This window comes from Cryptotermes secundus, unplaced genomic scaffold (assembly GCF_002891405.2).
Source record: "Cryptotermes secundus unplaced genomic scaffold, Csec_1.0 scaffold507, whole genome shotgun sequence".
In the NCBI taxonomy this organism is placed as follows: domain Eukaryota; kingdom Metazoa; phylum Arthropoda; class Insecta; order Blattodea; family Kalotermitidae; genus Cryptotermes; species Cryptotermes secundus.
Genome location: NW_019740660.1, coordinates 19,068 through 31,332, shown reverse-complemented (window position 1 = coordinate 31,332; position 12,265 = coordinate 19,068). Strand labels below are relative to the sequence as shown.

Genomic DNA, 12,265 nt, shown 5'->3' with positions numbered 1-12,265 from the left:
TTTCAAATGTCTAATTGCAGAATAATGGCTGGATAATGAGTTCGAAATTACCTGGAAGGAAACTTTCTTGGCTTCTTAGAAGTACTGCTCCGACTGAGGAAAACTGAGGAAAACCGCAAAAATACTCAGTCAGGACAATCACTATCTGTCCAGATTCGAACCAGTCACTTCGCTAATACAAGTAATGGACATTACCGCTACGCTACCCTGCTCCTTATTCTAATGATGTACCCACCGAGTTAACGTTTATTAAAAATATATCGCTGTTATTGAATTTATAGGTCGCACAACGGAAACTCCTTTAAGTGGTCGACACACATGAACAAATTTCGCGTAAGATTATAATTTGTTACTAAATAAATATTCCTGTTAAATTCTTGAATATAAATACTGTCTTCTGGGATTGACTGGAAGAATGGTACTGACGTTTCGGAGAGAAGTACTGCTTCAATCTTCAAGGTAAAAGAATGGGTCAAGCAAGTAAGAAACACTTTGCTTCCTTGGTTTCTTCTTTTATTCACAAGATGGAGTCAGTACGTTCGTCAGAAACTTCGTCAATTTTCTAACGAACTGCATGGCGCCACACGTCGCACCGCTGTGAGAACCTCAAGATCATAACCTAAACACTCCCTCCTGTACAGTAATAACAGGTCACAAAGAAAGCAATTCAGAGCGCATGCGCTTCCAGCAGCGAGCCTTTTAGCCTAATGTAAATGCAGGAAGTAATTTAAAGAATATTAAGTTATTTTAAATAGATTTCTGTGTATTTCAAATGAAAATATTTTTATAGAAAAAAGAAAATAATGGATTGAAACATTAATCTTCGAAATGAGTCGTATCACAGAAATTGAGTCACTTTTATTGTCAAAAGTGGACAATTTTTTGAACCGTGGAAATAGTTATACAAAGTTAAACATCCATTCCCGTCATTAAGACGTTCCTACAGGCTATATATCTAAGCTGGTAGCATTTACTGTCCAGAGGAAAACAATTCTATTGTTTTTTATTAATAAATATTAGTTTATAATTCTTACATACGAAACATTTGAGATACTAGCATTTATTTTCCAAGGAGAAAAAATTCCATTTTATTCTTCTTTGGAGTAATACTGTTGAAGTTGAAATATTTCTTAAAAATCCCGGAAGAATATTGTGAACACTTCTATGTACAAGCACACACACACACACACACACACACAAGTCAAACTTAGACTTTATATCATAAGTTCGGCTATTTAAAAAAGAAGTTTTAAAAAGTAAAATTGGATTAAAACTTTGACAGAAACTGAGGATTTAAATTCAGAATTGGAACAACTCGACTAATTATTTAGAAGAACATTAATATTTAAGCATTTGATTGAACAAATTAAGACATTTAAGTAGAATAATTCGATCAAGAATCAAACAAATATTTAACTTAATCATAAATAAAACACTTTCATTACATGTTAACCTCTGTAGCTAAGCTAAAGCTATTCTTGTTACAGGCTGTGGAGGACCATAAGGTTGTGAGACGTCAAGGTTCCCACATTTTCTAGAAAATCGGAGGTGAGTTTTACAGCCTGGCCACCCTTTACACACAGGAAGATTCCTGATACTCATTTCTGTTGAGGGCTGAGACTACCCCAGGGTCATAGTGCAGCTGGAAGGATTAGGGCAATTGAAAAATCGAATATGCAATCTTCTGGCTTGTGGCATAGTGCCTCAACCAACTACGCCACCGTTTTCAACCGTAACTTCTGTAAAATAATTTAATCAATTACTTCTGGTCCCATTTCTATCCAAGAATTGAAGAAATTAAAATAAATCTGCTCTTAAGACAACATATATTCAATATTAAAGTGATACCGGTGAAGAAGCCTGTTACCATCGCAACAGAACTTCTATAACAGCACTGTTCTGTTGCCATAGAAACCGATCCTTTATCCGGACGTGAAACACAACAATGTTTTCAGCACCCCTCCTGGAAGAAGAATTGGGTAGTACTCTGATGACCTCATTAGATTATGTGAAGCAAGAAGGGCGTAAGTGGAAAGAAACTGGTGTAATTATGTTACATAGGTTACTTCTGCGGGATTTGTTGCGAAGCAAGAAAGGCTGTGGAATATCTAAAGGTTAGAATATCCTCACAGAAAGTCTGACATAAACCGTCATGAAATTTATGTCATATTACTGATATTTCGCCTCGTTTTGGGAATATGTACATTGCGAAGAGAGATTATATTAAGGACAATAAAATTCAATAAAATAATATATAGAGCTCTTGGATTCTGTTTCTGGGCCCCACCCAACCACCTGTAAATTTGGCGCTGAGGGCTCTTTGGCCGGAGGTAAAGCGGCCGAAGTGTGAAGCCGACCACTCACCTCCCACAAGTGTTGAGGTCAAGAATACGCGGATCTGTATATCCACTCCTCCATATGTCTTCATGGCGTAGTGCTTAATTAGTTAAGTACAGGGACAAATTTACATTTAATTTACTTTGCAATTTTCTTGAAAATATCCTTTTCAAAGAACAAAAATATTACGTATTTTACGAGAGTTACTGTCTTGCGAGAATAAGATAAAAACAGACGACCAAAATATAAGTCACTAATGGCCGCGTGCATTTCTACAGATTTTCTCTAAATGTCCTTACCATTGGTGGGGGTTAAAATATAGTTTTTTTTTTTTGCTGTAAATTTGAGGCAGGGGGAAAATATCACGGATTGCTATATTCAATCAGAAATGTTTGAAAAAATTTCTTCCTTTTACGTGGTAGCGTAGTTGGTTGAGGCACTATGCTACAAGCCGGAAGGTCGTTGGATCGAATCCCGATGAGGTCATTGGATTTCTTTCAATTGACCTAATCCTTCCAGCTGCACTATGGCCCTGGGGTTGACTCAGCCTCTAAGAGAAATGAGTACTAGGAATATTCTTGGAATGTTCCTGGAGGTAAAGGGCGGCCGGCGCGTAAGGCTGACAACTTTACCGCCCTCTATGAGCCGATTGTCTGGAGAAAATGTGGAAACCTCAACATCTCACAACCCTACTGACCTCCACAACCTGTTACAGGGATACTTTTACTTACTTTACTTTTACTTATTATAAAAACATATGAGAATGAGAATCAATGGGAACTAGATATTAGTTTCTCACTGTGTAGAGTAAGTTAGTGTATAAGGCGGTTAGTTGCTGGCTTCCCACCGCGGCGGCCCGGGTTCGATCCCGGGTCTGCTCAAGTGGGATTTGTGGTGGACAAAGTGGCGCTGGGGTAAGTTTTCTCCGAGTACTTCGGTTTCCCCTGCCAATCTTCATTCCACCAATTGCTCCACAGTCACCCTCACCTATCATCTGGGGCTGGTACAATAGGCCAGAAGTGGCCGCAATACAAGGGACTTAGTCCCACCCCACTAGCAATAAAAAAAATATTAAAAGTTGGAATGTGTTGATTTTTTATGATATAATACGAACAGATAAAACATGGAAATGCGAGGATTCTACGTAAGAAATCTGGCCTAGGATTACTAAGTTTTGCAGAGTGAGAAATGGTGCAAATTTCGCGATTTTAATAGAAATGTAATCAGCTACAATTTTTTAGTTTCCCAGTGAAGGTTTACAGTTTTACAAATGAAATTACACTCTAAAAGACTACAAGAATTACTATTCGGATTATTTATATTTTCAAACACTTCCTTCCGGGCGACAGAATCTTGACGCATTATTGCTTGTTATCGTTTTCAAGAACAAAATTGAGTATTGTTCTCTTATGAATACTGTTGTCTTCCATGTACCCACTAAGTAAATTAGAGACTTTTTCACCTTTAACGTCAGTAATGTTTCGACACTTAACCATTCAACAGGGCGCGTCACAGCTGCAATCAACATTGCAAATTCCTGGACGTTTCGAATAAACATAACATCTCCCTCGAGGATACATTTCTTTTTGCTTAATCCTACCGAGTTACGTCATTATCGTGTTACCTGTATTGTTTTATTGCCTAGGATTAAATATTGGTCTAGTTCTAGCTTTAATTCTAGCCTTAGTCTAGCTTTTGTTTTGTATATTTTCAGTGTTCGTCTGGTATGGACCACTCGCTGCTGGCAAGCACGTAAACAGAAGAATTGAATTTAAATGCTATTATTATTAATAATTGATCATTATGAATGTAATTTGTAGCCATGTGATATCAATGATTCACAATAGACATTTATCAGATAACATATATAAATTACTTTCATGTTCTATAACGGAGTATAACATTTGTTATCCGGTTTTTGGTAAATTAAGAATATCTTTATAATAATGCAATATTTTCGTTTATTATTATCATTATTGTAATTTTTTTTATTTCTATTGATGCTGGATTCTGTACGAATATAACTAAGGAACTGAAATGAACTGAGTTGTTGTTGTTAATATTTGAAGTGTGTACCCATAGTTCTGTAAGCTGAAACAAATGCGGTGAGTTCCTCCGAACAGAGCGGCCGTGAGGCGCACTCTGTGAGCGTGAGTTGACTCGACTCAGCGGGAGAAATAGCCGACTTCCCTGTCAATTAGAACTTGCAGTAACAGTCTCTTTCCTTTGGCAGAGGAAGGAGTTTACATCAAGGTATGGGTTTCGGGGAGGTTTATATTAAAGTTATGTTACTATGGTATTGTTAGTGGCATAAAGATCACAAATTTCATGTAAGGTTTAGGACTGAGAATTTCTGTCTACTTTTCAGTCAATTCCTCTTAAATTACGTTGTTCATCATCTGCATAAGAAAATAATCTTGCAGAATTTGTTTGTTCTCTTGTTACAGAATAAACTGAAAACAAATCTTCACATATTACGATAATACATGTACGTTTATATTTTATTTAAAGCTGGGGTGAGAAACTTTTTTTCTGAAAACAAATCGCCGATCAAATTATCCTACTAGCATTTGTGAACGTGTTTAAATATTCAGTGTTACGACCTCTATTTATACCTTACAAGGCCTTGTTGAACAAATTTTTCTGTGTGATATCAGTGGAAATAAAATATTACGTAGTATTTTTATACAATCTAAAGTTAATTGTTTGATATAGCAAATTAATATATAGAGTATTTAAATATTCACTCTCTAACTTATAAGATACACGTTGCATATCCATTACAATGGTAAAGCATTAAACTTGTTTAGGGGATCATAAATTTTATTAGTAATAATCATGACAAACATACAAATATATCCCGTGGTCAAAATAGAATGTTTTACAGTTCTAAATTACAGGTCGCGTGTAGTGATCACTGGCTTTAAAACGTTATAAATAATGAGATATTATTTAATAATAAAGATTCGCAGAGGCACACAGGAAACATAAGGCGTGAATTCCTGATGTATAAATTTAACACATCACAGGAAAATAAAAGAAAATAAATTAACCGAATGCAACTGCGTTTATACGATTTAAAAACGAAAACGTTTTAAGAAATATAACAGTATTCCGCAGAAATATATAAATTCCAGGAGTCTCTACTGCTGGAGAATAGAATAGAAAGGAAAACAGAATATTCAAGACTGAAATACAGTGGACTTTTTGATAAATGGATAGATTATTAATTATTATTGTGGCTACTACTATTTTATTTTGTTTTTATTCTATTTTATTTCATTAAATGCGCACAAGTATTAACACGTGTTATTTGGGCCTTCGGTGCAAATAAAATCTCTAATAACAAGAACAAAACTAATAAAAATCCATTTAACATCAATTTATTGCTTGGTTTGGTTTATCTGTGTTCACCGTATTGTCCTATGTCCTTGTGTTGTACAGAACTATATGTATCCTGTATGTAGTATGCACTTCAGTGCTATATGAGCACACACACACACACTGTTTTGTCTTATATATGAGTACTTTTGTTCTCTAATTTGTTTATACTTATCCTGTAATTGCCTTCTGCAGCTATTCAGTTGACATGTTAGAGACGAAGAATTTGTATTATTATTAAATTCGTGGTGTCCAAAATATAAGGTAATGGTGGGACAAGTGAGGGTGTCATTAATGTGCAGGGGCAGAATAAATTACTTCGGGATTCATATTCTCACTTACGTTCATGTTGTCGACGAGGGGCGTTACCACCGTCGACTTATGATCTCCTCTTTCCTCCAGGTTGGTTAGATGCAAACAATAACAACAACAATAACAACACAGCAGACACAAAGCCTAAACAAAGGATAAGAGGCGGATTCACGATCCACAGCAACAATGTGTGCACACATTACAGCTAATAAACAACTACATGTAAGTATGTTACAGTGACGTAAAGTTGTTGCAAACTGAAGAGTTGGGTTCGGCGCCACAGACAAATCCCACTCCCTCCCTCCTTCCTACTAACTCCCACCTTTATTATTCCTCCCCAGGATTTCCCTTTTGTTTCCCATTTTTTATTCGTACTTCTTTACTAAGTCTCTCTTCCCTCTCTCTGACTCTACGCCCGCCATGAAACTCGGAAAACCCTCCCATTTAATAGCACCCGCAATTATCGATGTCAGAGCCATCTCTCATATTGCACTGCAATCAAATGATAGAGCTCTGAGCCTGAAGGTCTGGAACAAGTACTAAGAATGTCCGTAAGATTGCGGTATCAGTCGGCCATATCCAACTAAAACCGTAACCCGACAAAATACAATGGAATTATAGCAAAGCAGCTATCTCTGACTTATTTAATCATGCTGTCGGTACCTTCACCTGTACAGCGTTGAAGGGTTCGTCGGACGAATGAATTGGGAAGTGTGTAAAATGAAGCGGTATACGTAAAAAAAAAAAGGTAAACTTGTCCATGGGCCGGTCACGGTAGCCGAGCGGTCTAAGGCATGCATTGTCTTCGCTCGCTCGGAAGCCGGGATCGTGGGTTCGGGTCTGTTTCCTGTGAGGTACGAACTCAATTCTTAAATGTCCGAACTACATAACGTACAGGACTGACAGGCTAAACCAGCGGGGTGGCGGAACAGCCATTCTAATACGTCAGGATTTCAAGCACTCAGAAATTCTCCTTCCTCGCTTACAACATATGGAAGCTACAGCTATTCAACTCAACATTAATAAGGAATCCATAGTATTAATTTCGGTCTACAATCCGCCAGGAAAAATAATAGAACGTGACTTAGACCTCCTCATAGCAACCGGGCACAAGGTAATTCTTGCAGGCGATTTCAACGCCAAGCACGTAACATGGCGCGCTAGACAGAATAACGCGGCGGGACAATCCCTTTTAAATCATTATTACAAAAATAATTACATAATTTCCGCTCCGTCACAGCCTACGCATTTTCCAGACAGAAACCCTGCAGGGGCGGAAATACTTGACTTTGCCATCCTCAGTAACGTACTGTCACGTCACTCTGTACGCACCCTAGGCAGCCTCTCCACATCCGATCACAACCCCGTCTTATTGACCATACGTGGGCCAGTAGAACCTGACGAAATTAAACAAAATTTTATCTACCGGGAAGCGAACTGGGAACTTTTTCAAAATTACTTAGTAAACAATCTGAATACTCAGTGCCTAGAAGGGAACTGCTCAAAGAGCGAGATTGATGTAGCGGTTAAGCACCTTACAGACATCCTCAACAGAGCCACTCTCTATGCTGTACCGTTAAGAAGGAAAACTTTCAAATCAATGCAGATTGCAGCTTCCACTCGTGTACTCATTCAAAAGAGGAACAGGCTTCGGACGCAATGGCAAAGAACCCGTGATATTACTCTTCGCCCTCTCATTAATTCTTTAAAAGAGCAAATAGATTCGGCAATAAAAGAACAATTATCGAACACCTGGCAGAAAACTTTACAAGGGCTGGACACTAATAACATGAGAGACACCTGGCGGATAACTAAAAGTTTAACAAACACAAATTTTAACATCCCACCCCTTACCATTAATGGGAAAACTGTGACCGAAACCCAGGAAAAAGTAAACGTATTTGCCGATACCTTGGAACAAATTTTCACTACCAATTTGGATGCTGATCGTACTTTTACAGTTAGCACTGAACAGGTAGTGAATGACTTCCTTGCACAGCCACTCACAGACCGGATGAGGGCCACAAATCATTCAGAAATCGCTTGGATTGTCCGCCACCTCAAATCACGCAAAGCAGCAGGGCCTGACGGGATACAGAATATAATACTTCAGCATCTGCCGCGGTTTGTTTTCAAATTTATTGCAAAACTGTTTAATAGATCACTTGCCCTAAATTATTTTCCTACACAATGGAAAGAGGCAAAAATTATTATGCTTCCGAAACCAGGCAAAGACCATACGTCCCCACTAAATTATAGACCAATAAGCCTTCTAAATTCTTTAGGTAAACTTTTAGAGAAAATCATTCTAAAAAGACTAAACTTCGAACTTAGGAAGCTGCAAGCTATCAGAAATGACCAATACGGTTTTAAAAGAGGCCACTCCACAACACATGCGTTGTTAAGGAATGTGGAGCGCATTACGCACGGTTTCAACAATAACAAAGCTACAGTAACCTTATTCCTGGATATTGAACGAGCATTCGACAAGGTCTGGAACACCGGGATGATTGCTAAACTCATTTCGGCCAAAATTCCACCTCACTTCATTCATATAATACATAACTACCTCCAGAATCGATGCTTTTTTGTAATGCACAAAAACTATTATTCAAACCTACGCCCCATTCAGGCCGGAGTGCCTCAGGGCAGCTTACTTGGACCCACACTCTTCAATATTTATATTAATGACATTCCTTCAATTGAAAATGACTCCAACATAGCCATATCGGTCTATGCTGATGACACGAATATTAGTGTTCGGTCAGGCAGCATAGATATAGCAGTCAGAAAGTTAAACTCTGCCATACGCCTCTTAGAACCATGGTTCCGGAAGTGGAGAATACATATTAATGCAAAAAAGTGCAGAATTACACTATTTTCTAAACGACTGCGACATCAGGGCTGCAGTAAGCATCAAGTAAAGATTTTTAACAAAACCATATCTTGGACTAAGGAAACGAAGTATCTTGGTGTTACACTTGACTCAAAATTAACCTACCGTACCCACATATCCTGTATTTTGCGCAAAGCTAATTACAGACTCAGACAACTGTATCCTATATTAAATAAATCCTCCACAATTGACATTAATTTAGCGTTGGTAATTTATAAATCACTCCTCCGTTCCATATTGTCATATGCCTCCCCCGCGTGGGGCTATGCTGCCAACACTCACATAAATAAATTACAGACATTTCAAAATAAAGTCCTCAGGATAATAACAAAATTGCCGAGGGTAACACCAATTACAACCTTACATGAACAGACGGGAATGTCATCAATAAAAAGTCATTTCAAGAGGTTAGCGAGGACATTGTACCAGAAATCGGTAACCAGCGAAAACAGTCAGATTCAGACACTAGGACACTACGTTCCCACTGGTGATAAACATCTGCGTCCCTTATCCCTGCTTGCAAGATAATCAGCTCTAAGATCTCTTTACAGGTAACCGGATGATTGAAACTCCCCAAAAGCCCAGTAAGCACGCGGCCACATCGACCAATCACCACACCTATGTTGGACAAGAAAAGAAGATGTGATTAATAATAATAAAAAAGAATTGTAATTATAAAATCCTGTCATTGGACGAGCAACAACCCTTTGCCCCTTCACAACAGTGATTTAAATTTATCAACTTGAACAGTTAAAACCCTTTACAAATGTGATACACAAATGTTTGCTGCTCATCCAAAGTATGCAAAAAAAAAAACTGTAGAAAAACAAATGTAAACTTTTGAAATAAAGGAACAGGACACACAGGGTCTAATGTTAGGGTTCGCGTATTTAAGCCGGACTGCTGGCTAGAAGTCAGTTTGTATCCGGAAGGTCCTGAGACCGGCCAGCTCGACCAAGGTTTTCCGTGGTTTTCCTCGGTACTAGAGCAAATGCTGAGTTGGTACCCAATTCCACGTTGCACTGCATGCCTCACATGCAGCCCTCCCATTGTTAACATCAAAATTTCGCCTTAATATAGCCCTCCCAACGTTAGCAAAAACAAACAAACAAAAATCAGATTATATGCTCTATCTTTACCAGAAGGACAAGCGGGCACTGCCTGGGAACCTTCAAAATCGGAGATATAGTTTTTCCCCCCCCCAATGTAGTGTCTCTCACTACGCCCACCACTTCTCTCTCTCTCTCTCTCTCTCACAGTGCATTTGGCGGTCACGGTAGCCGAGCGGTCTGAGGCATGCACTGTCTTCGCTCGCTCTGAAGCTGGGATCGTGGGTTCGAATCCCACTAAGGGCATGGATGTTTGTGTGCGATTTTCTGTGTTTCTGTACAGGTAGAGGCCTTGCGACAAGCTGATCATCCGCCCAAAGGGTCCTACCGTATGTCTAAGATCTAGTAAACCGAACTGAACGGAGAGTTCCATGGAGGTAGGCCTAGGCCCAAACGAGGGCTGTAGCGCCAATGATAAAAATAAACTTGTACATGTGCTTAATTAATTAAGCACTACGCCACGAAGAAGAACGGGAGAGTGGTCGTAAAGGAGTTGATTTTCTTTCCCGACATTTGGCAGCATCTCCGAGCTGAGATGGCTAAGTCGCTATAGCGAATGGCTACGGAGTGGACGGGCGAGGAATATGAGCCCAGTTTTCAATTAACGACAGATGCAAATTTTTCTACATTCTTCACAGCCTCTACACCGGCTGTTGTGGCCCACTCAGCCTCCTATCTGATGGGTACCACTGGGTCACTGCGCCCGGGTTAAGAGGTTGGGGCACGTATCTCAACACTTGCCTCCATATAGGGTAGAGTTAAAGAATGCATGGTGCTGCACCTCCTTTCTTACATAACTCTTCATAGTGTGGTGCTAAATTAAAGAATGTTAAAGTTAAAGTTAAAGAATGCATGGTGCTGCACCTCCTTTCTTACATAACTCTTCATAGTGTGGTGCTAAATTAAAGAATGTTAAAGTTAAAGTTAAAGAATGCATGGTGCTGCACCTCCTTTCTTACATAACTCTTCATAGTGTGGTGCTAAATTAACCTATTCTTTTATTGCCAGTTACGTGAGATTGAGGCCAATTGGTACTGCGGCCACTTCTGGCCTATTGTACCAGCCACAGATGATGGGTGAGGGTGATTGTGGAGCAAATGGTGGAATAAAGACTGGCAGGGGAAACCGAAGTACTCGGAGAAAACCTGCCCCAGCGCCACTTTGTCCACCACAAATCCCACTTCACTAGAACCGGGATCGAACCCGGACCGCCACGGTGGGTAGCCAGCGACTAACCGCTTGAGCTATGGCGCAACCTAAATGAACCTTAGGTATAGCTTTACATCGTTAATACATTCAAGTGGATGTATTTCTCTGATAACGACGAAGAAGTGAAGAAGAGAAAGTGAAGTGAGGGGGTGGAGACATGAATTTTTCGGCGATATATATATATATATATAAACACCAGAAACTTTCAGACTGAAATCAGAGTAGAGTTTTGAAAATGGGGCAAGCGAAAGCATAGTTGGTTGAGGCAGTATGCTACAAGCCGATGAGGTCACTGGAGTTTTTAATTGACCTAATCTTTCCAGTCGTACTATGGCCCTGGGGCCGACTCAATCTCTAACAGAAATGAGTACTAGAAATCTTCCAGGGGTTAAAGGGTTGCTGGCGTGTAAGTCTGACAACCTCATACCCTTCTGTGAGCCTTCATGGCCTCTTACAGGGATAGCTTTAATTTTACCCTCTTGAATCCGGATTTTTTTTTTATATTTGGGTGGCCCAAGGCGTATGTACTAATCAGATTAACATCAAAGAGTTTTTCATTATTTGCAGAATTTCTTATCGACATTTCTACCTTTCCCGATTTTGCAGAAAGAAACTTAACCACGAAGGAAAACTACTAGAGAATAAGCCTTTGTAAAAGCCGAAATATTGTAACTATCCCTTTCTTCTGCTCTATTTTGGGGCGTCGATAGCCGCTAGACGAAATAAATAATGCTTATAATGGCGGGAATGTAGACGAATCATGAAATGGGAACATTCTGTAAGGAAGTGGTCGTCGCCTATCCTAAGTAGTTTCCCGGCATTCCTCTTAGAAATTGGTGACAAAAAATACGATAAATATGAGTCACGCCAGACGGTGTGAAGGATGGGTATCGAACCGAGTACCTCCAGTACAAATATGTGGAACGATACCGCTCTGCAAACCTACTCAGTAATAGAGAATCTTGTTTGGTTGCTGTTAATTCGAAGATAATGAAGGTGGAAAATTTCTTGAATGCAATAG

The 12,265-nt window shown here is 39.2% G+C and overlaps 1 protein-coding gene across 1 annotated transcript in view; it reads right to left on the bottom strand.

Moving 5' to 3' along the window:
- Positions 1 to 6,271, bottom strand: part of LOC111872478 (transcription factor Sp9) — a 281,569-nt gene extending 275,298 nt beyond the window's left edge. The window contains exon 1 of the mRNA XM_023866438.2: positions 6,061 to 6,271. Within this exon, the coding sequence (XP_023722206.1) occupies positions 6,061 to 6,066 (6 nt within the window). The 5' untranslated portion in view covers positions 6,067 to 6,271. The remainder of the gene's footprint in view (positions 1 to 6,060) is intronic.
- Positions 6,272 to 12,265: the final 5,994 nt, after the last annotated feature.